The following is a 27,481-nucleotide window of genomic DNA, read 5'->3' as shown; positions in this document are numbered from 1 at the left end:
AACTCGGTTCGAGTTTGTAGTGATAACATCAAGCATGTTAAGCGTAACTGGCTGCGTTTCTGCTCGAAGGTCAATTATGCTCTCTTGATTTGCAATTTCGAATGCATCTTTTCACCATTACTGTTCTTTAAAGGTTACTCTGTATAACAAATTTTGTCCATCATAATATTTACAAGATAGGGCAAACCCAACTGTGCTCTCGGAATATCGTCAGATCTTAGGGACGTTTATCAGGCAAAAGTTCGTACAGGACTTTGTTTACAGCGACAATATCCTTCAATCTCTGAGCCTCTGGGCGCCACAGAGGCTTGATCTGGTCCCAGACACCAAGCACCGCCTTGGGTCCACCGCAAACAGAGTGTGCTCGGAGGCAAGCAATAACAATTCTTCGACCAAGGAAAACGCCGTGTTCGTAATAGTACTCGTCCTCTTCATCGTCATAGTCATCATCATAGCCATTGGCCTCCAGAGCCTCGCTCTTGGAGTATGGATTGAAGACGCCGGTGCCCATGATGTCATCAGAGGCCTTCAGATCATTCTCGCCATTGTGTGTAGTTATTCGCCGCAGATTAGGTTCATCGGAAGTGTCTTCAGATTCACGATAGCGTTGATTTAGTCGTGTCTCCCATACCAGCTTGGAAATTCTTTGTTGGACCCGAGTCAGATCTCGCTGTTCCGATTCGTTCATATCACGTAAAAATGAAGTCCACGCTCGCCTCAATCGCTCAAGAGTCCAGTCTGACTTCCTTTTGTTTCCGTGTTTTGCGAATCCCTCGAACAAAAATAAATAGACCATCCCTTGTGGGGGAGAATCGAATGTATTTTCCATGTCCTGTAATAAACTGAGGAAACGTTCAAGATCGCCGGATATGAATGCATGATAAGACAGGAATATATGAAATGTCTTCCCGTCAGGCGCTAAGGGGAGTGCCCCCTGCAGCGCTCGGTGATGCTTTGGTAGCTTGTCATGCAAAAAAGCCGCCATACTGAGAATGCGGCCGATATACTTGCTTGCTTTCCGATAGGACATATAATCATTCGATGGTAAGTGAGACAATGGCAGCCCGGATTCGCGTTGGTCCCTAACGATCTTGTTGTGGAGACTCTTCATATTATCGTACATTTGCTCGGCAAGTCCCAAGTGTCCCGTGCGAATCAAGGATGCCATAACACAGTTAAGGACGGCTGTATCGACGAGCTCTCCCGCGTTGACAAAGTCATGATATGCCTGCCGGACTGCCGCAGCGTCTCCCTGTACCCCAGAGTAAAAGATCTGTGCCACCCTGCCAAACCGCGAGAAATCAATACCTCGTTGCCGCATCTCTAAAATGATTTTATCCGCAACCTTGTACTGGCCAGCTTTTATGGCAAGATCAAAGAGCATGTTAAAAACAAGGCTGTTGCTTGCCACCTTGCCTTCATATTCCATGCGTCGCCAAACACCAAGCGCGGATCGAAAAGAAGTCCTTGATACCTTGTCCGAGCTCTTGCCTGCTAGAGCAATCGCGGCTGTCCAAAGAGAGGGGGTTAAGGGGAGAGATGCTTCACACATGTCTTCGATGATAGAAAGATAACGCATGGAGTCATGGGGGTGCCGCCGGGGAGGGTTCGCAAATCGGTGGAGTAGGATCTTGCGACTCCAGTAAGAAAGGCAGGATATTCTTGGTGACGGAAGGCGTCGGTATGCGCGGAAAAGCGTCCTGTTTGAGACCGAATCTTTCCCCAAAAGGGAGATGAGGCGTTTAACCCCTGGGGTTTCCAGGTCATCTTCAACACCATCCGACATTTGACTTCCAAAAACACGCATGTCTGAATTCGGATTGGACAGAGCAACCATCAAGCCTTTTGTTCCCTCCTCATAGCCAAGGGTTCTGTGGAAAAAATCGAATAATTGCCTGTAGTTGGGATGGGGGGTTCGCTTTGCAGCCAAATACGCCTTCGGATTTAGAGGTGCGTCGGGCGGTAACTCCGATTTGAGAGATCGATATATGGATGCCTCAGAGCTGTTCAGTCCGGGGACGGGACGTGGCTCAAGGTATACTCTCTGAGCAGGGGTGGTCGGCGGTCCTCGGCCATCTGTCGATTCGGACGATACCAGCACATGGGCGGCTTTTGCGGCGGAAAGAGGATTGGACGAATCCGAGAAAAATCGTCGAGTAGAAGGGGAATGCTTCTTGCAATATCCTGCTATAACAAGGGAACTGATGAAAATATCAGCGAGGGAGAGGACACAAAGCCTGGGCCGTTTGCGCAACAGTCGCGTGCCGGAAAGCTGGTTTGAATGGGAACGCATGTGTCCCATTGACTTGGAACTGATGAATATGTTGCAAGAGGTCTTAGAGCCGAGTTGTTTGTGCCTTTCCAAGCAATTAATGAAAGACATGAATCGGATAACATCGTGCCATCTATACTGCAACTCGTAGAAGGGAGCTTTTGGTTGCAGCACGGGGAATCGTATCGTATTCGAGATCAGGAGATTTCAAAGTTTAAAAAAAGAAGAAGAAGAAAGAGAAAGAAAAGATTTACCTGTTCCTACAAGGCACAGAAGTAATCGTCCATCAACTGAGGACTGGCCGTCCGGAGTTGTTCAATGTCGGCATTGCTGGACGCCCGTCACAAAATAAAATTTGGGCGGCGATCGCATTCCGTTGATTTGATTGGCTGGCTTGCTCGACGCGGACATCCGCGAAGACATTTTTCGACTTTTCAGCTCGAGCAACCGGCCATTTCCAACTCACAATTGATGATATCCTCACAATTAACGTCAGATTCAGGGCCCTCTTGAGACTGGCTATATTAGGGCTGATAGCTTCGTCTTCCGTCGAACCCGTCGTCTCTCGCCGTCCCCGGAGTTTTGGAGCGAAGCGAGGGAACAAAATGGGAAAATTCAACTTGGGCGCTCTCCGCGTCAGACAAAACGCCCTTGCACAGAAATCAAGCGGAAAGGTCTCGCAAACGCCATGCTGGGTTGACATTGTCTCCGAAATCCCTCCGGCCACGGTTCTCGTGCGCAACCTCCCACAGCAACATGCGCTCGTCCAGCAAAGAGTAAAAACATTACCAGGAAAATCCAGACCGCAAACCGTCATCGAAGAGAGAGAAATTCGTCGCATCAAAACAAAGAAAGCCAGTCGTATGTTCCAGCCCATGCAAATACGCTACGAAGAAGATGAGCTACGAAAACAGTTCTTCCAGGACCATCCGTGGGAGCTTGCTCGACCGAGAGTAGTGCTTGAGACGAATGGAAACGACCATGCCAGATATGACTGGTCAAGATTACAACAACGAGGAAAGCGCCTGGATGGCGAAAGGTGGGTGCCTCTTGCTTGCAATAAAGGCCTTAGATATTCAACTAAAGAGAAAGAGAACTAACCGGTTGCGCTCGCAGTGTCGTTCAACGCCAGTTATACCTTCTCAACAACGTCCCAGATATCACCAAGGGAGAAGCTTACGATATAGCCCGCCGAGAGTTCTATCAGCTTCGGTTGCAAGAAGATATTGAACGAAGAGTTGCACAAGAAGAGGCTAGAGCCACAGGTGCCTACTTTGGCCCAGATATGATGCAGGTCGGCATGGAGTTAGAAAACCAAGAGTATGATAGATGGAAAATCTGGGCAGAGAAAGAAGCGGAGCAGGCATCACAACGTTTGGCTGCGTTCGCCGGCGCAACAGGTGGCGCGAAGGAAGAATCGGACCCAGCCATACTACCCGAGCTTGAAGTGGCCGAATCTACCTCCGAGTCCGCACAGCCCGCGGAGATACGCACAGGGTGATGTTAGGCGAAAAGGGCCTGCGATCATTCTGCTTATAAACTTATACACAAGTCACACCACCTTTGTATGTACAATATACTCCGTACTCTGTAGCACATTAGCTTTATATCACAATACTTTTTGAGACACATCTGTATCTATACGCGCCTGGGGGTCCTGTCCTTTTGGCCAGGCTTCTCGCTTCAGGAACATTGCATTCCGTTGCTCTTCGACACTTCCAACCCGTCCTCGCTCCCCGCATCTCCCCATCTACCCTCATCTCTCCTCACCTCTCCATCACTTGGAAGACAGTATTCATCACGTGACCCACTGGTGTTTCAAGTTGGCCCGCCACAGAGCACCATCGCGAGATCCGTCGATCATATGCGGGAATTGGGCCCGGTTTGAGTTGCAGAGCCCATCGGTAAATCGCAGAGGCTGCAAATTCCAAAGCCGACAGATTGATGGCATGCTTGCTAGAGCCATGGCGATTTTGTTGGGTCCTTGAGCAGCTTTCCTATCCTTGAATGGCTCAGCTAGGGTAACACGCTACACCCGCTTGCAGCCATTGGATGCTCAGTCCGCTTGGGAATCGGGCGATAACACAGGCTCATTGCATCGCTTTTACTGGTCAAGATCCTGATGAATGAGGTGACTGGCTTTGGAACAGACTCCCTTGAAGCATTCTTGTCCCGCATTAAGTCACTCTTTCGTCGAACGTCGAATAATCCAATTCACCTACATTACCTATTATGTCGCTTTCCACGATCCTACGCAGACCCTCCAGGCATTTTGCGGCTATCGAAAATCATTAAAGGGAACATATATTCCGTCTAGATAAGCCTACCTTTGTGAAACCTCCCTTGCTGGCCAACTGCGCTCTTTCATTCGCCCCCGACCAACATGAGCCGCACCGACGACACAACATGGGGCCCTCGGCCAGGTCGAAGTGACAATCCTGAAGAAGCAAAGGAACAGCAAGCCTACACTGGTGGATCTGTGTCCAACCACGGGCCTCCTGCCCGAGACGATACCGCGCCCGCACGAATCAACCGGCCTCCTCCCTCTAAGCTGCTCTCGCGAGAAGAGACCTTACAGCTTACCAAAAACGCTGTTGAAAATGGGCTCCAAGAGACCAAGCGGTCCTTGGCTGGTAGCGAAGCAGTGGGAGATGTGGTGCGGCCTAAATTAACAATTGATCTTGGGCACAAGAATATCGGCTGGGTCCCCGATGAAATAGTGGATATCATAAAGGACGAAGTTGCAAGGTGAGCCGAATTTGGTTTCGGACCTTATATGTGATTCACTGCTCACTCCTGTTGGACAGGCTGTCATTGTCGAACAACTATATCGACCAGATCCCTTGTCGATTTCAAGAATGCATCCATCTCCGGTATCTCAATATTAGAGCAAACAACTTTACGGAATTTCCAAAAGGGGTATGTAACATTTTTTGATGTTCTATAGCCGATTTCTCTGATTTAAACTAGGTCTATAACCTCTCCTTTCTCGAAATTCTTGACGTGAGCCGGAATAAGATCACAAAAATCCCTGAAGAAATACGAAATCTTACGTCTTTACGAGTCCTTTCAGTCATGCAAAACCTCCTAGAAGACCTCCCGAGCGAATTATCCGATATGAATAAACTCCAAGTGTTAAAGGTGTCTGGGAACTCGCTGAGATACCCCCTGAAGCGGATTATAGACATGAAAGAAGCAGATATAACGACTACCGAGATGACTGATAACGAAAAGGAAAGCGCATTAACGGCAGAGCTCAAAAAATATTTGAAAAGCAGACAGCCTGCTCTCCTTGATATCGACAGCATAACGGATATAAGGTGGGTTTCCCTTCTAGCTATCAGTTGGCCCATCATTAACGGCCCTTTGTAGTGATAGCGCAATGGAAACACCGAAACCACCAAAGAGAGGAAACAGATTCCCGGTCATTCCCCGTTCTAATGGCACGGAGTCATCGCAGGATTCGAAATCACCATCGTACTCGCGACCTCCTCCCATCCCTATTCGCTCCCACCATCGAATGGCATCTGGTCAGAGTAGTTTTGGGAATAGCAGTATGAGTCGATTCAGATTCCCTTCAGTCAGTGAACGGAACCGAAGTAATAGCGAAGGAGTCATTCAGGGCCCAGGCTCTTTGCAAAACAGACGCCTGGGCATGGTGAGTCGAATGAATGACCTAGGTACACTAGACGAAGTCCGGCCGTATCGCAATAGCCACTTACGTGGCTTAAGCCATGGCTCTTTGCTTCGAAACCAACATAGCACGAACTCAAATAGCAGCAACTGCTCTAGCCCAGGTAGCCCCAAAGACCGAAGGCGGTTGCGCGAAGGCTTTGTTCGGCGTATGTCAAGTTTGCCAGAATACAAAATCGAAAGAAAAACAAAGGTCCCCATCATGGAAGCCGCCAAAACCCTTCTTTACTCACTTTATCAAGTTCACCCTCATATATCGGCTCTAATCAACGTGATCAGGACCGAGGAGTGCAGGAGGACTAGTCTCGAAATTGTGTTCTACAACGCATCCACTCACATAGAGCAGCTCAACGAAGCGCTTGAGGTTGCTGAAGGGGCTAATTTACAGGATGTCGATACGATGAAGCGGCTATCGGAGGCCGTCAAACATGAATGCGATACATGCATCAATGCGTACATACATGTTGCTACGCAGTTCCGCCATAATATTGCCAAGATAATATCTCTTGTTGATCCAAAGTACGTAAGATCATTGATACTCATGATATACGGGAGTATAGCCGAACTCCGCAACGTTTACGTCAACCTTGGAATCAACTTTAAAGGCAAACGACAAACGGGCCTGATGAAACAGGGGATTTCGGATACGGCCAGGAAAGTTCCTCCTATCAATACTTGCGATCGAGCAGTCACTCCCCCAACTCGTGAGCGGCTCCAACCTCTTAGACGGCTTAGAAGCGAGACGGCGATTCAACAACAGAACCCCGTTCCTATTCTCTCTAATCCATCCAATCCTAATGCAAACGGCTTCCCAGGTCTTACGAGTCAGCCTTGGCTTTCAACCACGAGCATGGGAACTCGAAGCCGCTCAAGCAGCAGGTCCAACACTCTCTTGACTTCCTCGGGACCCTCATCTCTGGCCAATACTCCTCGGTCTGGCGAATCATTTGGCACCCTTCCCACGTCAACAATTAGCCGTATCAACCCGAATACAGGGCTAGACGAGTACGAAGAAGAAAGAATTTTTGAAAAGATATTCGTCCAGCTTACTGCTGCCTACCGAGCTGTACTGCAAGCCGTTCCTGTCGCGTCCCATCAATTTTTACAGTGCTTAGAACTAGCCGAGTCAACGAAAGCCCCGCAACCAATTCATTCACTGTTAAATAAACTCATTTCCCGTTGTCGTACCTGTATCGATGTCGCCGAAGCACTTCAAATACGGTTATCAACCATGAAACTAAAGGAGCCCGGGGGTGGGATGAGAAACCAGCGTGAATTTTGGCAACTATGCAAAACTTTCTTACAGTCGTTTGTTGAACTGGTGATCGACATGCGAGAAGCCAAAAATCTCCGGCTGCTTCCACCAGACATAGTCGCCATTCTCCGACCTGTCCAGAAAGCCAGCAGGGAGGCGGGCAGGCTAATAGACTCCTCACCCTGGTCCTATCTTGCGGACTTGAATACATCCAATCCATCGACAGTTCTCCCACCATCCATGCACCCTCATCATATGCAAACATATTCTAGTTCGACAATGGGCTCAGGGACCACGGGATCTCTTTCTTTGACGACGGGATCATCGCCCCAGTCTAGCGCGATGCCAGCCACACCATTGAGTGCCGCTTTAGGCCCTGCAGCCCAAGCCACGGTGCCATCCGCCCCGGTCAGCGCATGTAGTGATCGGTTCTTTGCGGGCAACTTATATGAGAGGGCGGATTCGCTGCTATCGATGTCCGGACCGGTACCTCTCTTTGTTCGTCGATGACGGACTACCTAGATTCATCCTAAGTGGACGCTAGATACAAAACGCAACCGCCCGCTTCTTTAGTCGCTTTTCACAATCTATAAGCTTCTACATTACTATTGTCGGACCTACTTTTACGGTGCAAACTCTTCCCGTCCTCGGCCTCCCGATTTAGCCAATTTTTTTTTTTTTTTTTTTTTTTTCAGTGATGATTTATACGGCTCCAGTATCATCCTTGATCTATCTACTGCTTAATTCTCAAATTGCATTCCGGGCTAAGATTCAAATATTTTATGATCTGGCCTATGATGAACTTTCCTATTTCTGGTGTTATTAAAGCGTGCTTGTGAGAAATCTCTTACCACTTTGCTTACGTAGTTGGTTCTTTATGGCATGCTGGGGAACCATGAATCGGGAGAAGCGGGCGTTCTTAGCTTTTTAATGTTACGGTTCAATGCGTACATTTTTTGAGGGAGAAATGTTTGTCTTGCGTGCTTGCGAGCTATTGATGTCGCTTTCGTAACACCCACTTCTGGGATGATTGGTTGTACTCGGCGAACTCCAATAGAGGCATATGATATTGATTTTTGGTATTTGGATAGATAGTATTCTCTCAAATGCAATGTCTTCCAGCATGTTTCATACCCGGCTACAGAACAGTCCATGCCTTTGATCTGGCCCACCACACGCCTGTATTCCCAAAAGCTCTGGCTCATAAGTCGAGCGTCTGCAACTACTATTCGTATCATAGTGAAGATGCCAAAGGCCAATGTGACCAGCTCGGATGTGATATCAAACAGCAAGACGTAGCTAGGCCTTTTTCTTTTTTTGATATACAGATCTTCGAATTGCGCCGCCTGAGGAGAGGAAATGGACCGCGTTACTCCCTGAGAAAAGCCCTTTACAATGATGAATCCCGTTCACCTCCTTAGAACCCTAACTTAATGCAACCCGTCCCAACCGTCTATAAGAGGTAATAGGAGATAACAAACGCCAAATTCCTCCTAATCTCTCTTCATTCTCGAAAGCCTCCACTCCATCTTCCAACAACCACATTCTTAACATAATGCCACATCTCTTCTGGCTGGTCTCTCGGCACGCCGTGTCCCGCCTCTCTGAAGAGATGATAGCTCAAACCTCTCTCATACGCCCACACCCCTGCTTCTGAACCGTTCAATGTTACTTTGGATTCTCCCTTGTTAATATTGAAATACGTGCCAAATGGGATACTTGGCCGGGATTGTAATCCTTGCTTTCCGTTCCAGGTCATGTTTTGCAAGACGAGTTCAACAGCGATGTGGTTGATAACCGTGTCGAGTTGGCCCTGGTAGATATGAATAGGGATTTTGTAGGTAGCGAGGATGGAAGGGAGGATGGATTCGGTGGGCGGCGTGGGTTGGATAGACGGGGATAAAAGGGAATCAATGATGGTTTGGTTGCAAGTTTCAAAGCGGTGGGAAGTTCCTGACTTGGACGGAAGGACATTGAGCGCGGCTTGGACATCAGCACGGTTGAGATATTCGGTTAATGGCACTAAAGGGTTTGGAGTGTTGCAATTATATTTGATGTTATACCTGCTGAAGCATTTTGTTTCCCTGGCGGTTTCGATATAGTTTTGTGCTGTGGAATAAGTGGCACATTGCCCATAACATGTGGAATTCAAGATAGATGAGAGGACTGCTCTAGAGTCCTTGGGCTTCATGTTGCAGTTTTCGTCTGTTGTAAAGCCAGACGGATTGGTTAGGCAGCTTGGGAGGTAAAAGTGGCCCTGGGAAGGGTACTGCGCTGCCTTCTTCAGGATCGAGTCAAAACCGCAAATGTGATCAGCCTGAGAGAACGCGCCCAAAATGTCCCCCGGAAGCTCGAGATCCCTGGCTTTCTCTTTCAGGTACGCCCCAGCGGCAACGTCCGACATTGCTATATTGTTCCCAATTGCCCCATTCCCAATAACTACTGATGATAGGTTGATCGACAACTGGTCTTTATGCTTGAGAATTCGGTCGGCAAAATATGGGATATATATGCCAGCGTAGGATTCTCCCATTAAGTGTGTTCGTTTCCTGAGCAAATGCGGAAACACTTCGTAAAATTGTTTTATCCATCTGTAAAAGAGCTCGGTAACGCATTCGTTATTTGTGGCTGGGGTAGGATCACTTGAGAGAGACAAACCCGTCCCAACGGGCTGGTCAATGTACAAAACATGGCCTAATTTGGTCCAGGAATAAGGATTTCGCTCCAGCTTGCTCATATTCTTCAGAAACATGAGGGGACCATTCTCTGCAAAGGCTCCAATCATTGATGAACAACCAGGACCTCCATTCAGCCAGACTATCAAGCAAGTGTTGTTAACAGGCTGTTCGTGCAGGTTCGCAGAATCACTGGTCAAAACTCACTGAGTAAATTATCATTGTAGGCCTTATCTTCAGGTTCAAAAAGCCAAAAGAACATCTCATTCCCTGGTGCTGCTCCAGGCACACTCATGCGACCAGCCCAGCTCCGAGGAATTGGCTGGGCATCTGGGAGCGACTTGACTGCATATTTAGAGGCATCAATCGGGGATATCGTTTCTTTCCCACCAGGGAGGCTGGATTTTCCGTTGCTAGTGGGAACAGGGGCTGCCGTTGCACCCCAATCGACACTCAAAGGTAACGGAGATGGCTCTCCCTTCACGGCCATAATCACCGCGAGAGTAATGACGAAACGCGACTTGAACCGCATTTTGGTAAAACAGACGTCTCAGTCCCTAAATGTATCACCAACCAAAAATAAAAGAAAAAAAATAAAAGGAAAGAAAAAGGAAAAAAAGGGGTAGCCTTATAATGGCCTGAAAATGCCAGGGAATGTCGCCGCAAGAAATGATATGAAAGCAGACATTTCCCTACCAACCCCTAATTCATTGAATACAATGCAAAGTAGTTAGAGCCACGCGGCGCGAATATCACAGAATAAACGTTTGATATCCCAAAGAAGGTATCAATAGAGATTTAGGTACTAACGAGAGATCTGAACCTCGTGTTCTGCAAGAAAATGGGAAGAGTTAGAGCGCCAAAAACAACTGCGGATTGGCTATGTCGTCGAGGCCTAATTTACGGGTCCCCGTTCCGCTGGTGAATGCTTATGGTCTTGCGATGAGAATGCTTCTCCAGGCGAGAAAAAAGGAAGAAAGAAGAGAGGCTGGAAGAAAACAACCGTAGACACAGTGGAAAATTCTCGAAAGCAAGACGATTATGCATGGATTATGCAGCATGGTCACTTGGGCAAGAGATCTGCACGCTTTTCCTATAAATGATTTGTTGTCGGTCGTTCGCAACATTTTCACGGCGCATTGACCTGCATATCGAGACAGAATGTGTACGACTCCTCTGACGGCCATCTTTAGGACGAAATTTACGAAAGTTTGCGGCCTAGCTAAGTCCTTAAGATGTTTATATGCTTAGTACTAGAAGAGTTATAAGCCCCGAAAAGTGGCCCTTTAGACTGCCTGAATATTTAGCCAGGCAACATGGCATATGAAATGCGGAACACCCAAGGACAGGTGTGCCAATCAAGGGGATATCGAAGATAGGGCGATGTCTCTAAGGATCTTCGGAGAGGTGGATCCCGAGTAGCAGGGCTGTACCAAAAGCTCTAAGCTCCATATGGACATATCTTCCGTGTCATAGGGCATTTCCAAGCAGCACTGCAGCTCTGCATATGCGGCACGGCAAGCAAAAACCACATGTTCCAAAACAACGTCACCTGGTTTGCAAGCGGCCACCCGGCTTGCCACAGTGGCCGTGAAAGATTTTCAAAAGCAGATATTGAGAAAGTCTGAAAAAATCTCACTAACGCAAAACCTGAAAGTTATGGGAGAAAGCTAGTCACATTTGCATCGTGCAGAGGAAAGTCGGGCCGGAAGAAATGAAGCTTAACGTTGTATGACGGGCACATCTCTGTCGTCGCCGAGAAATGTGAAAATGAGCCCCATATTTGCAAACACTCGAGTGTAACCATCCTTGCGAAATGTTGGGGCCACGATATCTCGCTTGTCCACATACTACACGGAGTATGGGTGTGCCGAGCCCAATACCGCCTTCAAAGCTGTCGGAAATTAATTCGCTCCCAACGGATGACTCGGGAAGTTGTTTTGAAGCTGCAGTCAGTCAAGCAAACAGAGGCGCCAGCGTCAAAGAATAGAACTGCCAACCGAGCCCCGTCGCTGCTTATTCTTCGCCGTCTCACAGCTTGGAATAATCCTCGACGCCTGGGAGACGGCACGCGACCAGCCAATGGACAACGGCGAATGGAGCTGACTAATCCAATTAGTCACGCGACAACACAGCCCTATGCCACTGGCCCTAGATTCCCGTTTTTGGAATGGCGGGTGTTTGGGCCACCTCAATGAACGTCGCGTTCCAGACGGACGGTGAGTCCATCCGGAAGAACGATCTGCTTTGGTCATCGAGTCAGATCGACGGTCGAGAGCGAGGTGATGAGTGCTGTGGCTATCCCGGTATGAGGAAGCTCGACACGCCACCACCGCCTTTTCAGCTTTCCACAGGACTGAGCGCCATAATGCTGTTATTAACTAACTTCTACCTCCCCCGCGATCTCTTGCGGTGTGCACCCTGCAGCCCCAGGAACTGCCAAACCATGATAGGTGGCTCTGGAAAACCAGCTTCCTGCAGTCTTCCAGGATCGGCTTTTAGATCACATGGATCTAAGCCTGCAATTGTCCCCGATTATTCCCTATTTCTTGCCTTGTTGTCGTTTACTCTGCTCGCCTCGAACAAGCCCTGCATTATATATCTGAAACCATCTCGGAAATGCAATGTCGTGATGATGGTAAAAGCAGCGACAGCGGGCCGTTTTTCCGGTATACAAGGGAGAATGGCACTGACGTTGCGCTTCGTGTTTCGCAGTTTCAATTTCATCGGCATAACCACAACACAAGCATGAATAGTTGATCGAAAGGTTGTTGACAACTCCCTCTCGCCCATCCAATTTTGCGCAGAGATGAATTCCCTGTTCAACCCACCTGGTCTCACAGCATACTACGGTTCTTGATCATTTCACTATTTTGAAGAGACAGAATCAGTAACACAAAGCTAGTACAGAGTACAGCATGACGGGCTCAGCACTTCCGGGTCGACGCAGCTCCATCCCATCGAGAAACTCACTGAGCAGCTACACGGACTTTTCTCTCTCTTCCCTCCCCCCCCCCCCCCCCCCCCCCCCCCCCCCCAAATTTATGGACAAAAACATGCCATTTAAGCTAGCAGGAAGCGTCACACCGCAAAATGTGATGATAACATTCTTCCCCATTAAGTGCCAGAGGCGAGTGCTTTGGCCCAAGTCGGATCCCTCTAGGCTTTATCATTCGAGGTCATGATTTCAGCAAATATGTGCTGCATCGCGATACTTTTCACTTAAATACAATTTTCATATCCGGCTTTGTTTTCCCGAAAGAATACCATTTCCACGGGCACATACATGCTGAGAAACCGAAACTGACCGCTTTTCCCGTCGCATGTTCAATCTTGTCTCAATGAAATATACCTGCTGACTTATCCTCCATATTTGGGAAAGTTACGGCTAATGGCGTCCTTCACGGTATTACCATGATATTCCGGGAATCTGGTCCTTGACCTGCCTTTTATGACCTCCGAAGTTGCTGTTTCACACACGGTGCAATTACCTGGTCGCTATGCTTATCATAACCCAAGTCATCTTGCCTTGAATATCCAAACTTTGGGCGTCAAAATTGATACAGTGCCGAAAAAAAGCAAAAATGACTACCAATATCGAATGGCCACAACACCAAATCGTAGTTGGTGCATTCTCCAATTGCTTCTGCTGAAAGGGATTGAAAAGCTTGATAACTCCAAGAGAATCTGTTCGTTGATGGTCTGCCAAGTCCTCTAGAGTTGCTTGCACCCTAGCTAACTAATCTTCGGTCGCCTCACTTTTCGATGAAAACATCAGCATTTACTTGACTCTGGTTAGATGACACTTCCAATTGGTTGGTTCCCCCCGCAGGGAAGAAAAGCCAATGAGAAATTTTTTCGTCATCCATCCCGCCTCTTTAAATGCTGCAGTCCGCTTGCCTGTGTGAACAGAGTCGGAAGATTCTAAGAAACAGAGTGAAAACCCTTGAAGAAAATGATGTTGAAAAGAATGCCTCAATAAAAGCAGATCTGTGTGCTTTTCTTTGCAAAAATACTGTCTCTATTTCCATCTCTTTCCTTTTGCAGTTGAACTTGTGTGTATTCACAAGTTGTTTGTCATTTGGGTACGTCTCATACGTCCTCATCCAGCACACCACCTACCCACCACTTCTCCACCCAACAAAGACCTCCTTCCTTTGAAGGTGACTTTTTACCACATTTCTGCGTATTTCTAGAATTCCTATTTGTACTCTGCGGTTTCTTCAAACCAGCAAGGACAAGGGTGTTAGAACTGGCTTTGAATATTCCCAAGGTGGTGTGAGTTGGGCACATCACTTGAAGTAAGATACCTTTCGCTTCTCAAACAGAACTTTGCGCTGTGATAACTTTGTTTATCAAGACTTCAAGTACACTGTGGGGGTTGTTTTCATATTCTTTTTTTTTTATCTTTCTGGAACAGCCTTATCATTCTAGTTTTTTTTTTTTTTTTTTTTTTTTTTTGATGGACCTCAAACAAAAGCCAGAGTCGGCAAGGAGAGCTGGTGAGAATGAGGGTGAAGATACTGACCATGGAGATTGGCTGTCTGGCAATAACCTTGGGATAGTTCCCAAACGGGACTCGGGGGGTTGCCCGACGGCTGCATCATCGGCACACAAACGCCATTTGCCTGAAGGAGATGGAACATTGCAGAGTGACATCCCAATGCAATACAATTACGAACTCTCTTCTTGTTCTTCCTCTATACCCGCCCTCCCTAGAGCAACGGCCATGGCGGTTTCCATTCCCGCCCATATGCCATTAGACTCAAGAAGTCTACAGGTACTGCGATCGGCCGATCATCTACCTCCGATTACGAAACAGACTCTGAGTGAATTGGACCTGGACCGCATCATGAGGAACGTTAACCTGCGCGTTGACGTGAATTTCGATCGTGATTTATATTTCCACCCGGTGGAAGGCAAAAAGGGTGAAGAAAAGGGTCGTCTGGCTAAGCTTTACTGGGAGGCTATTGCTATCGAAATCTCGATCTACATGTATCATGCGAGAAGTCTTAGTGGCCAATCCAGCAATAGTGGGTATCAAGCAGGCGAACTGCAGGCCTACTTTGAGCCCAGACTACCTCGGTTTCTTGAAACTTTGAAAGATGTGCTTTGGAGCCTTGTTCCTGAACGCGATCATCAAATCATCACGGAAAGTCTGGATGTGCCGTTTATTTTACAACAAATTGAAAAGGGTGTCTTGGATTTAGTCGGCTTAATGCAGTGGCTCTCGAAGCTAGTGAAGGCGCACTGCGCTCCGATGAGAGATGAGCTAGCGAATAAAATGGTCAACCAAGTCCAAGAAGGGCTCGAATTGCAAGACGTGTGTAAAACTGTGCAGGGATTGACGCTTATGTTTTCAGTTTTTGAGTGTATGAAGTTGGTTAGTGATACCAGTCTTACTTATGTACCTGCCATACCATACGATTCCCCATGAATATGCTGACATCGCTGCTCTGTGCAGGACGTTGCCAATCATCAGATCCGGACATTCAGATTGTTCTTGATTAATGATACTGTTCGATTCCTCCAAACTTACTTCCAACGGAGAATCTCTGAGAATACAATTCACACAGAGGGAGCGAAGAAATGGTTCCACGCTGTTCTGAAGGATGAGCAAGCCTCGCGTCGGCGATGGACGCGGCACTGGACCGAGTTCGATAATGTTGTAACGGTCTACCGAGGATTGTCCCAATTTTTGATACCATTTAACCCTCCGGGAGGGCTCCCGGCAACTTTCGAGTTCCATACCGATCGACTTTGGACGTTGAGATCTGACATCCAGGATCTTATCGGATTTGAACTCTGCACTTACGTCTTCGATCTTGTGGCCACAAGCCATATGCGCCACGTTGCGCGAACTCGAGAAACCTATGTTAGTCTACGGTCCCATATCTGGTCCATCATCGAATGCTCCGGGCATCAAGATCCCGCTATTTTCGATGAACAAAAATGGTGCGACAATGTTAGCCCCATCGCTCTTGAAATTGCTCGGATAATTTCAAATCTTGAAGCCAATAGCAAAGGTATTAAAACTTCCGTCGTACCAGATGAACATGTCCTGCTATTCGTTGAACGGATGCTTGAGTCATGTTTCGACCCTCGTTCTCAGCAGTTTAAACACTTTCAGATGGTTGTTCAACAACGATTGGAGGAGGCAACGTTAGCAGCGGCAGAGCGGTACGTGGATATGTCTCCCCTGGAAATGTGCGAAGATCAGCACCCATCACAGCCAGACGACAGCTTGCAATTGCAACCAAAAGACATCGATAGTATAGGGAAGAGGCTCGCCCATATCTGCGTGCTGCATTGGCATATATGGGGGCCGATTTTATATTTCCGCGATCTGCCTCAGACCCGCGTATTGTGAATGGAAGATATCAGGGTATCATCGCCAGAAAACACGTGCCTTTGCACCTGCCGGTGAATGGGATGCCAGTTAAATGGTAATAGGCCCTTAGTTTGCCTCTGAAGTTCACCTTGTCATTCAATATAGATTTCATATGACAAAATTTTCATTCTTCCCTTTTAAATAGTTTATATTTCCATTTCCCCCCCCTCTTTTTTTTCGCTTATGCAGGACAGTGTGTTTCCCAAAAATTACCCAGAATGAGAACCTCTTTCAGTATTTTGCTTCCCAATTTTTCCAATGCTTAGCGGGTTAGTTGTATAGTTATCATGCCTTCCTGCTCTACCCAAAATATTCAACCAGTGTCCAGCTAGTTTCCGGTAGTCTTCTACAAGTAAAAAGGCCTTGACACAGTAGTCCGTAGTAATTGTCTTTATGCGTGAATCTCGCTCAGCGGTCTTGTCACGTGAATACGTGTGCAAACATCAAAGGTTGTTCACAAACAAGCATCTCTCCAGACCAACAGGGATTGTAGAATTTTTCAGTGTTAGCGCATGCCAATATGGCCAGTACGTGTTGAATTTTTGATGTTTGCTTTGTGTTTCAAGGATTTCTCCTGTTCCAGCTGTTTTTCTGTTTTGTGCTTGCTATGTTTGAAGGAGAATTCCCGTACTGCAACTTGTTTCTGTTGTTATAGTATACCCTTTGAGCATTTTCTAGTCTATTCTATGGGCTTCATTGCAAAAAGCTTGAACTTTCTGATCAGATGTTCATTAGCACATTTGCACGCCAATACTCCACAGCTGGAAAAGGATGCGGGTCCCCTCGCCGGCTCAATCGTCCCTCAAATGGCTCGGTTCACTTAAAGCCACTCAGCTCCAACGAATTGCGTTTTTAACTGGGGTATCGTCCTCCGGGACAAAACTGGCCTTGATCGAGCGTATAACGAAAGCCCTCTCTTCACCTGCTCATGCGCTTTTGAATACCACAGGTAGAGTACAGAATGACAAGCGAGACGTCCACGATGGGACGCTGAGCATCCTGAGCATCGATATGGGAATCAGGAATTTAGCATATGCACATTTACTTGCTTATCCCGAGAGAAATAAAGAGAAGGATGGTCGTTCATTTACGTCTTTACATTCTCCAATCCTTGATGCGTGGAATCGCCTGGTTATATCAGAATTTCCGAACCATTCTACTTCCAAAATTGATATGCTCGCACCATTACCGTTGCTGAGCGGGAACCATAGAAACAGTAAGGCGGAATGTAAGCATCGGGGGTCATCGGAAGTCAGGCCAGAAGTCGAGGAAGTGGACACAATATCCACCGCAGAAAAAGAATCTTTTGCTCCCGATATATACGCCTCTCATGCATATACACTTATCACTTCTCTCATTGACACTTTCCGACCGACTCATGTTCTCATAGAACGGCAGCGCTTTCGCACAGGAGGGGGAAGTGCAGTTCAAGAATGGACTATTCGCGTTGGCGTCTTCGAGGGCATGCTTTATGCCGTACTACATACGTTGAAACGAGAATCCAAGAATGCCGATCTGAATATAATGGTGCAGGGCGTTGAACCACAAAGGGTGGCAAGGTACTGGATAGAAACAGACCCTGAAATGGAGGCGAAGGTAAAAGAGAAAAAGAAGAAGCCAACGTCAAAGGAAGGGAAGAAGGCAAAAGTTGATCTAGTCGGAAGATGGATTTCTTCTCCTACAGACGACGGGAGTGAAAAGCTTGCTAAAGTTGGGATTGAAGCAAATAGTCAGGCAAATAGAATGGCGGAGGCATTCCTGAGAAAATGGAGAAAGGGACGGAAAGGATCTGAAGTGGTTGGAGCTTCAGAGGACGCCTTGATATCATCCACTGGACTCAAGCCGACGAAATCTGTTAAGCGTAAGCGGAAAGGGGATGACTCTAACACCAACCCCACTACTGCGACAAACGGTCAGGACCAAGTCGATATCGGCAAGCTTGATGACCTGGCAGACTGTCTTCTTCAGGGTGTCGCTTGGCTGGAGTGGCAAAGGATGCGGGAACGGATTATAGCAGAGGGAGTGGATGGTGTTCTGAGTATATGAGCAAGTGCATGCATATCGCTACCCTATTTCGCGCCCCAGGGGGATATTCCTTTGTCCTGGGCTGGAACCAGTGAGTGGGTTCAAACACCTTTGGAGGGTTGGGTTTGGAGATCGGCCCGGACATCCTGTGGGTTTGTCTATACGGAGTCGAGATAGGGGTAAGCGAGTGGAAAAGATTTACCGGCCGACATCACCGCTGAGGATTCTTTTGGAAGTTTGAAAGACCGAAGCCAATAAATTTCTTCAAATCGGGATCTTCGGCCCCAAATAGGGACAAAAGACACCTGGAATGGTCATCGTGCCACGATAAGTGATATCCTCTGAATGCGACTTCGTATTATGCTGCTGTGCACTAGAGTCCCGAATCCTAAGGAGAATGATAAGATCGGTTGGTTTTGAGCAATTTGGATTTTAGGGACCAGCATCCACATGAAGTCAAAATCCTTCCTGTTTTATGAACCTTCCCAGCGTGTGGCGCAAAGGAGAAGATTTATGGAAGTTTCCGATCGGTGATGATCAAGAGATGATCACTGAGATCCGCGGACACGCGACTTGGACGTCAGACGTCTTCATTCTGCCATTTACTATACGAACCTTCCGTCCCCTGTCATTCTTTGGCGTGTCAGGCCCTCTTATTGGGCGTGCCCCTAGGTCGTTGCAGGGATTACGAAAACCGACCCTTCACCAGGAACACTGCAGATCAATTTTGTCGTAGCTGGAACATACGTACTCGTCGTTTCACCATCGCCGTTCGGATCCAAGGTCTGAAGGCCACAAAAAACGGTGCAAAATGTTCATGCCTGGCACTTCTAGATTTCACCCGTTACAATGGAGGTCTAACATTACACCTAAAATTGAAAAATGGATATCAAGCTCCCAAATAAAAGTTTGCGAGGCTAATATCGGCCGAAACTTGCCCCCAATACAAGTACGCAGAAAGAATTTAACTAAAAAATTGTAACGGATGCCCAGGAGTTGGGTCTCGACATCAAGTCGGTATTTTTGATGGGGAGAAAGTTGGGACTTAGGTTCTCCCGCTTTCATCTGATCCCAGCCTCCAAATCTAGAGAAACAAAAACAAGCACAAAGCAGGGGTTTCGTAAAGGCTTTTTTCTTATCCTTCCATAAGACCAATCCGTTCATGCACATGATAGGTGCAGATTTACCCCTAGAGGCGCATTAGTTACGTACATTCGCTCACTCCCCAAGATTGAGAATATTCCTCCTTGTACTTACCTCGCTGGGTTCCGCGACAGCTGGGCGAGTAATGGTCTTGGTCACCACGCTCTGAGACGGTTTCTTGCCGAGTGTGTATGTGAAAGTGAGAGTTTCCATCGGCACGTCTTTAGATGGGAACCAAGTTGGCAGTTCGGTGGGAATTCCAGTAGGCCACTCAGTGGGAGGCCACTCAGTGGGAATACCAGTTGGAGGCCACTCAGTGGGAATGCCAGTTGGAGGCCACTCAGTGGGAATGCCAGTTGGAGGCCACTCAGTGGGAATGCCAGTTGGAGGCACATCAGTGGGAATATCGGTTATGGTTCCGGTAGGATATGGAGAGCTGGGGGTCATAGTCACGAAGTCGACCCGACGAGGGGAGACGGCTTTGCGACGAGGGTGAAGACGGTATGGAGATGCCTCGCTGAGGGCTGCCAGGGCAGCGACAAGAGCAATCGAGAGTTTAAATTGCATTGTTGAGAATGAACTTGCACACCAACGGATGTATCAGAGATCGTGTTTCAGATATGCTGTTTGCAAAAGCCCTCGCGCGGGAGATGGCTCGACCCAGTTGCTAAAAAGCTGTGGTTGTAAGGATTGACTAGCGAAATCAATTCGCCGGAAACGAGAGACTCGGTTGAAGAAAGGAAGAAATAGCCTCTGTTCAGGGCGAGAAGAGAAACGACCCGAGAGGGAGCACACGGCCTTCATATGTACTCAGCAAAGAGCCGGGAATGGCATGATCAGGGGATGGGTGTGGAGATCATAGAGCTTGAGAGAGGTCCACATCTGCAATATCCATTCCAAATGACAGCAATAAGAGAACAGCAAGGGGATTTTCCAGGACCAGCCACTAATTTTCCCCGATCGTGTTGTAATAATCTTCAGCGCCATGATTTTGTCCGAGAACCCTGCCCATGGATCATGGCGATATTGAAGACCCTGACGTGCAAATGCCTCAGATCAAAGGGACTCCTTTGCCGAAACAGGCTCGAGTGGTTCGAAACAATTATCATGTGCTCTGTCCTGCACGCAAATGGTCAAACACGGTCATTCGATTCGTAGATGAACTCCCACGACCCGTCCACTGGCCAGCTGCAGTCGAGGTTACAAGACATGGTTCCTTGCAAGCAAGCGCTGCTTATGGTGGAGAAGCCGATCCCGAGAGAGAGAAAATAGTGTTGAAAAGGATTCGCACCTCGAAAGGGCGGGAGACAGGAGACGCGCCATACTCAGAACGGAGTACGGGAAATATAACAAAAAAATCTCAGCGGAATTGCCGGGCTGCGAACAAAATGACAAACAAGGTGCTGGTACCAAACCAAGATTGGTGCTGATTTTCCTTGATCGGCTCATCTTCAAACGACTCCACTCCCGGCCACAAGCGAACCTTTCTGTTTGAAGAGATTGCAGGGGTTCCACGAAAGGCTTGCGAGCAAAGAGAAAAACCTGATTGATTGATTGATTCAAACCCTTGACTTCTCTTCATTTGAGTTGTTCACAGGCATCACTCTCCAATCCTGACTGGCCGATGGCGCGAAGATGCTCCTCTCCATGCGATAAAGCGATGAACCCGAGGACTGCCATTGGCAATTGTTCTCGCTCTGGTGTCTTTCTCGAACTTGCCAGCGATGTCTGCTTGCGGGGTCTCGATTCGTAGCAAATCGAAGGAATCCCCAGATACCAGGCCTATTTATCCGCGCAGTGCTAGATAATTGCTCACGAAAATTCTAGGATCAGTCCACCACGCCTTGAAATTCAATGCTTATGACAGCGCGCCTAAAATTTCCTCGGCTATCGAATCCGGCCGGGACTCATCCTGTGCTAATTAACCGAAGGACCCCTCGCCATCGGCCTGCAAAATAAAAAAAAAAAAAAAAAAGAAAAGAAAAGGAAGAAAAAAAATTGAATGTTTCTAGAAAAGGCAGGACAAACTCCGTCGACGGCTTCTTGGACCTCCATGGCGCAGATCATATCCAGATGCTTCTGAAACTATGATGGAACGACATGCAGCCTCGGTTGGAAGACAATGACAAGGAGAAGATCTTTCCAGAAAGTCCACGGAAAACAACCCCAATAGACCCAAATATATATCAGGGTGTTACATCAGTTGAGCGGATTGATGGGGTTGACAGGGAGGTATGTGGATTCAAGGCATATCGCAGCGGGAGAGCTACGGCTAGCTCATAAGCTTTGTCCCCCGTGGGATATATGGCAAAGATTCCCTCGAACCTGAAAGGAGGCCACAAGCTGGGAGAACACTAGACAACAAATAAATGAAGAGCAACGTTAGATAGGCCTGTGCAGCACAAAAGTAGGTTGTAGGTACAGTACATACAACCTTGAAGAGTGAAGTTATTTGTGTGAGAGTCAAATTCTTCTTAACTACAGCTTCTATTTGCATGTAACGCGTATCCAAAATCGCCCCTCTCTGCAGGATGCTATCTCTACGCAGTGGAGGCCGTAATCAGAGCCTGTCTTTCATGTGCGTGTTCTCAGATCTCAGTGAATATTGGATCCTCGTTTCAGGGAAACGGTCTGGATGGATATCTGCTCCACGGCTCTTTTTGATCCCCACGAGTCCGAATACCCATCAGCGGATGAGCTTCTCTTTCGTCGTGGTATCGCCACAGTGCACAGCACTGATAAGGAATCAAGCGTGGTCCCCCCAGGTCCATGCGTTGGCTCGAGCCGCGAAACTTCTGCAAGGCCAGGACCGTGTCAGAATGCGCTAGCAGGTGTGCAGGCCCTGGTTGTCCGGGGTCGTCCCCTGCAGAACTGCCCGCCAAGCCCAAAAAAAAGGGCTTAGATCGAATCCTGGTAGACTTCTCCGATCGGGTGATGTAGCTGATATGTGCAGCAGGCTATCAGCGTTGTCTTGAAGACTCTTCTCCTTTGCAACCGTCCTTCAAGAGCCAGCCATCAGCAAAAATTACCTTGCTATAGAATAACCATCCCTGCTATCCCGTGGGACAGGGAGAATGAGAGCCTCCGCTCATATCCAGTGATCTTCACACACAGGGTTCGAATGAAACCGCGGTGAAGGCGAATATCAGTCTGCAAGCGCGGATCGATTCCTGGAATATTCTATTCCCCGTATATATAATGGGGTCATCCTTGCAGGCGCCCTTTTGAAAACCCTTCAACCATGGTGCCCTGGTCTCAGGTGTCGTCATCAACCTTGCATGTCAGGGCGACGAGGTCAAGGGATTCGAAGAAATGCTTTGAGCGTAGGGGCCAAGTTTCCTCCATTTCGCTTTTTCCTCTCACAATCTTGTCGGCATCGATATTATCGAAATCGGGTTGTCACTGATCCCTTTTTGCGTCCTCGTTCCGTGTGTCACACCTCCCGTGGCTCCGGGACACTTACCTTTTCTGGGATTCCTTACTTCCATCGACGAGAGAATTATTATACTCCCTCGCATGGTTCTCGATGTGTCAAACCCAGAGCCTTATCTTGAATGACAGCTGTAGGGCTTCCCAACTGAAACCTCCCGCATCACAGGACGATAATGTCCCCCGTCATTTCGTTGGGCTGTTTGCTCATTTCCGGAATATTGCAAGTATGTCTCATACAAAGCCTGACTGTGGCAAGTGACTTCTCCGAGTGCTTGTGGAGACGATATTGAGATTGCAATGCCTGGAAGTCTGCAACAAGCGAGCTACGTGTGCAGATTAATTGCAACCATGATTGTTGGTAAATATTCACGTCAGAAGTGAGTATAACCCGTAAATTGGATGTAAATTCCTGGGGGTTGAACCAGCATGGTTTGACGCGGGCTGTTGTAGCTTCAAGGGTTCTCGCCCGGTGTTTAGCCTGTCGAGTACAATGGATACTCCGCGGTCAAACTGTGTACGGGAACGAGGGCACCAATTGGATCCCTTTCGTGCTCCATGACTTGAACGGCCCAAACCCAGGACCACAGCCGTGAAAAATCCCTCCACATTGTTGGCAATTCGAACCACATTGAGTGCCTATTACCCGCGGATCACTTCCCCGCGCCATGTCCAGGACCCCCGCGTCAACCAGCTCCCTGCAGACCCTCCGACAACGATACCAAACGGCTCTGCATAATTTCACCGCCTCCTCGAAGCCGTTTGGAGTTCTTGACACAATCACTCCTCCACTACCTCCCTCTACCAAACCAGTCACTCTCTTTGTGCTAGATTCCTCCTTCAACCCACCTACCCGCGCCCACCTCCGCATCGCAAAGTCCGCTCTCCTCTCCCGCCACCACAATGACTTGTCGACGAGCCGCCTACTCCTCCTTCTGGCAACCCAGAATGCCGATAAGCCATCCAAACCGGCACTCTTCGAAGACCGTCTGGTTATGATGAGCATGTTCGCTCATGATTTGCAAGATGCAATCCTCTCCACGGTTGCTACCGATGACGTCGGTAACACTGGCTATATGAGTCCGCCTATAGACATTGGCGTTACCAAGCTACCCTACTTCATTCACAAGGCTGTTGCCATATCTTCCTCTGGGACGTACCCGGCGGATTTGGAGCAAGTCCATCTTACAGGGTATGACACCCTGGTCCGGATCTTTGACCCAAAATATTACCCGCCTGAACACACTCTTGGACCACTGGCTCCGTTTCTCAAGCAGCATCGGTTACGGGTGACATTGAGGCCGGATGATGAGTGGGGTGGCAGCGAGGAGCAGAGAAGGTTTCTTGTGGATTTGGCGAGTGGGACGATGGAGAGGATTGGTGGGAAACGGGAGTGGGCAGAGAGGATTGAGATTGTGGAGGGTACAAAGGAGGGAGAGGAGGTTGTTAGTTCGACAAAGGCAAGGCGGGAGGCGGGTAAAGGGAATGGGGAAGCGTTGGGAAATTTGGTTACGAATAGAGTGAGGGATTGGGTGTTGGCGGAAGCGCCGTATAGGGACGGATAGAAAGGCATCACGGTGGTGATTAAGCTCAGTAGAGGAAAATCATCAATACGGTACATATATATACATACAGAACATATTATACCCCGTAAAATGCCTGGATTCTCCGTATGCAATGCGCCCGAATGCTGTTCTGTACTTCAAAGTCCGGACCCGAATATCTCGCAAAAACGCCATAGCCAAATGTAACAAAGAGAGTACCGTTGATTCGACCATTGTGCCTAGAGTCCATTTCCATCATCGTCTTTGCTCCTTTTACCAGAGATATACACTATCCCTCCGCTAACGAGGTTCACCAACCCCACTCCCATCGCCGCTCCTCTAACCGCACCCCTCAGAGTCCATTTATTTCTGAATGGCTGTTTCCTGCGTCCAGCAAGAAGAACGTATAATCCTGACCAAGCCGCGCTAATACCAGCAGCATCTTCCTTGTAACCGAGGAGATTGACGTAGCTAGTAAACAAAAGAGCGGGTGGAAAAATCATAGGAAGCGGCTGGAAAGGGCGCATGTGAAGAGCTGTAACGAATGTTGCGAGCAGCGTAGGTGGGAAGGACGATTCTAGTAGCGGAATTGGGCGGTTGTGAGCCGTCGATCAGAAACCCCGGCAGATCTGGAGTCCGAAGGGGATGGGCCGGGAAGAGTGGAATACACGTAGGGAAAGGAAGGTATCGGGATACTTACCTCCCCATGCACGGGCATAATGCATCAGAGGCTCTGGACTATTCGCCCGCATCGAGCTTGGGTTTGGCATCTTGCGCCAAGAATGCCGAACTTCTAGACAGATAAATGTGTGCGTCCAGCCTGCACGGAGCCAATATGGTCGCTGTGTTCGGGTTTCTCAAGTGAACAGTTGATACACGTAAGTGATGGACGCTGGGAAATTAGTCTGCGGCAGTCACTGGAGCTGAAAGGAGCAATTGGAACCGTGAAAACCGTGTCTGTATTGCTCTCGAGATGCGGTGCTCCTCGACGCAAGAGCTCCACGCGCGCAAAAAGCAAGTCGTGTTTGGCGATGCCACCCGCCATCCAATCAGGGCAGAGGCTGGACCGGGGGTCTCGAGTTCGAGCCCGCGACGGGTCGCACTGTTATTTTGGGTGGTCATCACTCCCCAGATCTCATGGGAATGTTCCAGGTGAGCTGAAAACCCAAATGAATGTCTCCAATTGAATGTGATTGTGTATGGAATGGCGGGTTATCCGGCGCCGGTGGTCCTGGACCTCGAACACCGCGATATCACGTGACTATACAGCGGCGAGAGTGAAGTTCCGTTCGCTCGTTGGTTAGTAACAGATCGCGAAGAGGCCATCATCAAGGTCAGGGTGGCAGGGTCCAAATCGATCGCCTCTCGTTCCCGTCATTTTTCGTCCACAACACTCTCTGCTTAAAGCTTGGAGAGGTTTGGGCCTTTGGCTCATTCAAGCGACCCTTTACGTCCGACGAACAAGTCGGATCTCTGCGGAGTACTCTCACTTCTATTTCCTTCCCCTCCCCCCCGGGCGCCGCTGCCATCTTTCCCTCTGGCCTTATAATTCGTTCCGGTAGAGAATGTCATCCGCGTCTGCATCTGGCGCAGATGCAAAGGGAGGCGCATCAGCACGGTCCAGGGAGCATAATCAAGGCAACCAAGAACGCAAATACACGCCTGAACAAAAGGCCGCCGTGCTTCGAGTGCGGAAATGCTCAGCCACGGCGTTCTACGAAATTCTCGCGATAGAGCGGACTGCAACCGACTCAGAGATCAAGAAGGCCTATCGGAAGCTCAGTCTCTTGACGCATCCGGATAAAAATGGTTACGATGGAGCAGATGAGGCCTTCAAGAGTATGTGTGCTTCTTCTCTTATCCAGGGAATGACTGTTTTGCGATGCAAGATCCTAATGTGAAAACTATCTAGTGGTGTCGCGCGCTTTTCAGATACTCTCAGACTCGGACAAGAAGGCAAAGTACGACAAGTTCGGCGGGGACCCGGAGAACCGATTCTCGGGTGGCGGTTCTGGACCATCCGCGTCTCCCTTTGGTGGTTTTGGGGGCTTCCCCCAGGGACGAACACATATGTATGAAGATGAGATATCACCTGAGGAATTGTTCAACCGGTTCTTTGGTGGTGGCTTCGGAGGTGGTTTTGGACCGTTTGGTGGGTTAATCCGTGGTTGTCTCGTTGCGTTTTATTCCGCTGACGAAGTGTATAATAGGCGGAGGCATATTCGACGCTGGTCCATCATTTGTATTCAACATGGGAGGCGGCCCAGGCATCCGTGTTCACCAATTTGGGGGTCCGCGCCCGCGAAGAAGGCCACGCGAAGCTAACCAGCAGTCCGAAACTGCTTCTGCCGGAGGGCTTTCATCTTTGTCGCAATTTCTCCCTCTTCTGATCCTATTCCTCTTCCCTCTTCTCTCCTCTTTATTCTCAAGCTCGACTCCTTCCGGCCCTTCATTCCGATTCGATTCCGCCTCGCCACCGCATACCCTACATAGAACGACCCCGAAACTAAAACTTAATTATTTCCTTAATCCAACAGAAGTTGAAGACTACAGCGCACGGAAACTCCGCCAACTCGACCAGAAAGTGGAAGTGGATTACGTGTCGAATCTACGATATGAATGTGAGAATGAAGTGCGGATCAGAGATCGGATGATACAGGACGCTCAGGGCTGGTTCTTCCCGGACGTGGAAAAGATGAAAGAGGCTCGGAAATTGGAGCTTCGAAGCTGTAAAAAGCTAGAGTCCCTGGATATTTGAGACTTAGGTTCGCTAAAATCGCCGCTACGTCCTCGTGCTGGATTTACTTTGACTACCACCCTCGAACTTCGTACGATTAGAGATTCCATTTAGGTGAGGTTTTGGGCGTTTGATGGATGGTCTTCTAGCATATTAATACTTTTCTGGTCTTTTTATAGCGGATGAATGAATTTCGTGTATATGATCATTATGGTGCGTCCTCTAGATGCAAACAGGCTTTCAGTTTTTGGTTTGATTGCTTTTAGCAATGCAGTGTAATTCCTCTTCTTGTATTCTCCTTGACAACAAAGAGGGAC

The 27,481-nt window shown here is 48.3% G+C and overlaps 10 protein-coding genes across 10 annotated transcripts; 6 read left to right on the top strand and 4 right to left on the bottom strand.

Annotated features, from left to right (window-relative positions):
• Nucleotides 1–154: 154 nt before the first annotated feature.
• Nucleotides 155–2,370, bottom strand: D8B26_003509 (uncharacterized protein). Its single transcript, XM_003068252.2, has one exon. It carries the CDS (start codon nt 2,300–2,302, stop codon nt 218–220), a length of 2,085 nt encoding a protein of 694 aa, XP_003068298.2. The 5' UTR covers nt 2,303–2,370; the 3' UTR covers nt 155–217.
• Nucleotides 2,371–2,756: 386 nt separating this feature from the next.
• Nucleotides 2,757–3,869, top strand: RSM25 (mitochondrial 37S ribosomal protein mS23). The gene is made up of 2 exons (XM_003068253.2): nt 2,757–3,311; nt 3,389–3,869. Exons 1-2 carry the CDS (start codon nt 2,878–2,880, stop codon nt 3,771–3,773), a joined length of 819 nt encoding a protein of 272 aa, XP_003068299.1. The 5' UTR covers nt 2,757–2,877; the 3' UTR covers nt 3,774–3,869.
• Nucleotides 3,870–4,655: 786 nt separating this feature from the next.
• SOG2 (RAM signalling pathway protein domain-containing protein) lies at nt 4,656–7,730 on the top strand (the record flags this gene model as incomplete). Its single annotated transcript, XM_003068254.2, has 4 exons — nt 4,656–5,020; nt 5,080–5,191; nt 5,243–5,592; nt 5,645–7,730. The coding sequence occupies 4 exons, from the start codon at nt 4,656–4,658 to the stop codon at nt 7,728–7,730; spliced, it is 2,913 nt and encodes a 970-aa protein (XP_003068300.2).
• An 816-nt stretch (nt 7,731–8,546) lies between these two features.
• On the bottom strand, nt 8,547–10,427 carry D8B26_003506 (uncharacterized protein; the record flags this gene model as incomplete). The annotated part of the gene is made up of 2 exons (XM_003068255.2): nt 8,547–10,037; nt 10,103–10,427. 2 exons carry the CDS (start codon nt 10,425–10,427, stop codon nt 8,725–8,727), a joined length of 1,638 nt encoding a protein of 545 aa, XP_003068301.2. The 3' UTR covers nt 8,547–8,724.
• Nucleotides 10,428–14,372: 3,945 nt separating this feature from the next.
• On the top strand, nt 14,373–16,615 carry D8B26_003505 (uncharacterized protein). The gene is made up of 2 exons (XM_003068256.2): nt 14,373–15,278; nt 15,360–16,615. The coding sequence occupies exons 1-2, from the start codon at nt 14,559–14,561 to the stop codon at nt 16,263–16,265; spliced, it is 1,626 nt and encodes a 541-aa protein (XP_003068302.2). The 5' UTR covers nt 14,373–14,558; the 3' UTR covers nt 16,266–16,615.
• Nucleotides 16,616–17,057: 442 nt separating this feature from the next.
• D8B26_003504 (uncharacterized protein) lies at nt 17,058–18,332 on the top strand (the record flags this gene model as incomplete). Its single annotated transcript, XM_003068257.2, has 1 exon — nt 17,058–18,332. One exon carries the CDS (start codon nt 17,058–17,060, stop codon nt 18,330–18,332), a length of 1,275 nt encoding a protein of 424 aa, XP_003068303.2.
• Nucleotides 18,333–19,529: 1,197 nt separating this feature from the next.
• On the bottom strand, nt 19,530–20,021 carry D8B26_003503 (uncharacterized protein; the record flags this gene model as incomplete). Its single annotated transcript, XM_003068258.2, has 1 exon — nt 19,530–20,021. The coding sequence occupies one exon, from the start codon at nt 20,019–20,021 to the stop codon at nt 19,530–19,532; it is 492 nt and encodes a 163-aa protein (XP_003068304.2).
• A 3,462-nt stretch (nt 20,022–23,483) lies between these two features.
• D8B26_003502 (uncharacterized protein) lies at nt 23,484–24,448 on the top strand (the record flags this gene model as incomplete). Its single annotated transcript, XM_003068259.2, has 1 exon — nt 23,484–24,448. The coding sequence occupies exon 1, from the start codon at nt 23,552–23,554 to the stop codon at nt 24,446–24,448; it is 897 nt and encodes a 298-aa protein (XP_003068305.2). The 5' UTR covers nt 23,484–23,551.
• Nucleotides 24,449–24,666: 218 nt separating this feature from the next.
• D8B26_003501 (uncharacterized protein) lies at nt 24,667–25,197 on the bottom strand (the record flags this gene model as incomplete). The annotated part of the gene is made up of 2 exons (XM_003068260.2): nt 24,667–25,004; nt 25,128–25,197. The coding sequence occupies 2 exons, from the start codon at nt 25,195–25,197 to the stop codon at nt 24,667–24,669; spliced, it is 408 nt and encodes a 135-aa protein (XP_003068306.1).
• Nucleotides 25,198–25,633: 436 nt separating this feature from the next.
• On the top strand, nt 25,634–27,439 carry D8B26_003500 (uncharacterized protein). The gene is made up of 3 exons (XM_003068261.2): nt 25,634–26,266; nt 26,340–26,579; nt 26,638–27,439. The coding sequence occupies exons 1-3, from the start codon at nt 25,993–25,995 to the stop codon at nt 27,183–27,185; spliced, it is 1,062 nt and encodes a 353-aa protein (XP_003068307.2). The 5' UTR covers nt 25,634–25,992; the 3' UTR covers nt 27,186–27,439.
• The last annotated feature ends 42 nt before the right edge of the window (nt 27,440–27,481 follow it).

Source organism: Coccidioides posadasii, chromosome 2 (genome assembly GCF_018416015.2).
Source record: "Coccidioides posadasii str. Silveira chromosome 2, complete sequence".
In the NCBI taxonomy this organism is placed as follows: Eukaryota; Fungi; Ascomycota; class Eurotiomycetes; order Onygenales; family Onygenaceae; genus Coccidioides; species Coccidioides posadasii.
Note: the sequence above shows the minus strand (reverse complement) of the source record. Positions and strands in the feature narration are given on the sequence as shown.

What these genes read in the sequence shown, in the direction of transcription:
- D8B26_003509 (XM_003068252.2), bottom strand. Translation starts at nt 2,302, where the DNA reads ATGGGACACATGCGTTCCCATTCAAACCAGCTTTCCGGCACGCGACTG.
- RSM25 (XM_003068253.2), top strand. Translation starts at nt 2,878, where the DNA reads ATGGGAAAATTCAACTTGGGCGCTCTCCGCGTCAGACAAAACGCCCTT. An exon ending in AAGCGCCTGGATGGCGAAAG is followed by an intron (nt 3,312 to 3,388) that starts GTGGGTGCCTCT and finishes TTGCGCTCGCAG; the next exon opens with TGTCGTTCAACGCCAGTTAT.
- D8B26_003505 (XM_003068256.2), top strand. Translation starts at nt 14,559, where the DNA reads ATGCAATACAATTACGAACTCTCTTCTTGTTCTTCCTCTATACCCGCC. An exon ending in TTTTTGAGTGTATGAAGTTG is followed by an intron (nt 15,279 to 15,359) that starts GTTAGTGATACC and finishes TGCTCTGTGCAG; the next exon opens with GACGTTGCCAATCATCAGAT.
- D8B26_003500 (XM_003068261.2), top strand. Translation starts at nt 25,993, where the DNA reads ATGTCATCCGCGTCTGCATCTGGCGCAGATGCAAAGGGAGGCGCATCA. An exon ending in AGCAGATGAGGCCTTCAAGA is followed by an intron (nt 26,267 to 26,339) that starts GTATGTGTGCTT and finishes AAAACTATCTAG; the next exon opens with TGGTGTCGCGCGCTTTTCAG. An exon ending in AGGTGGTTTTGGACCGTTTG is followed by an intron (nt 26,580 to 26,637) that starts GTGGGTTAATCC and finishes AGTGTATAATAG; the next exon opens with GCGGAGGCATATTCGACGCT.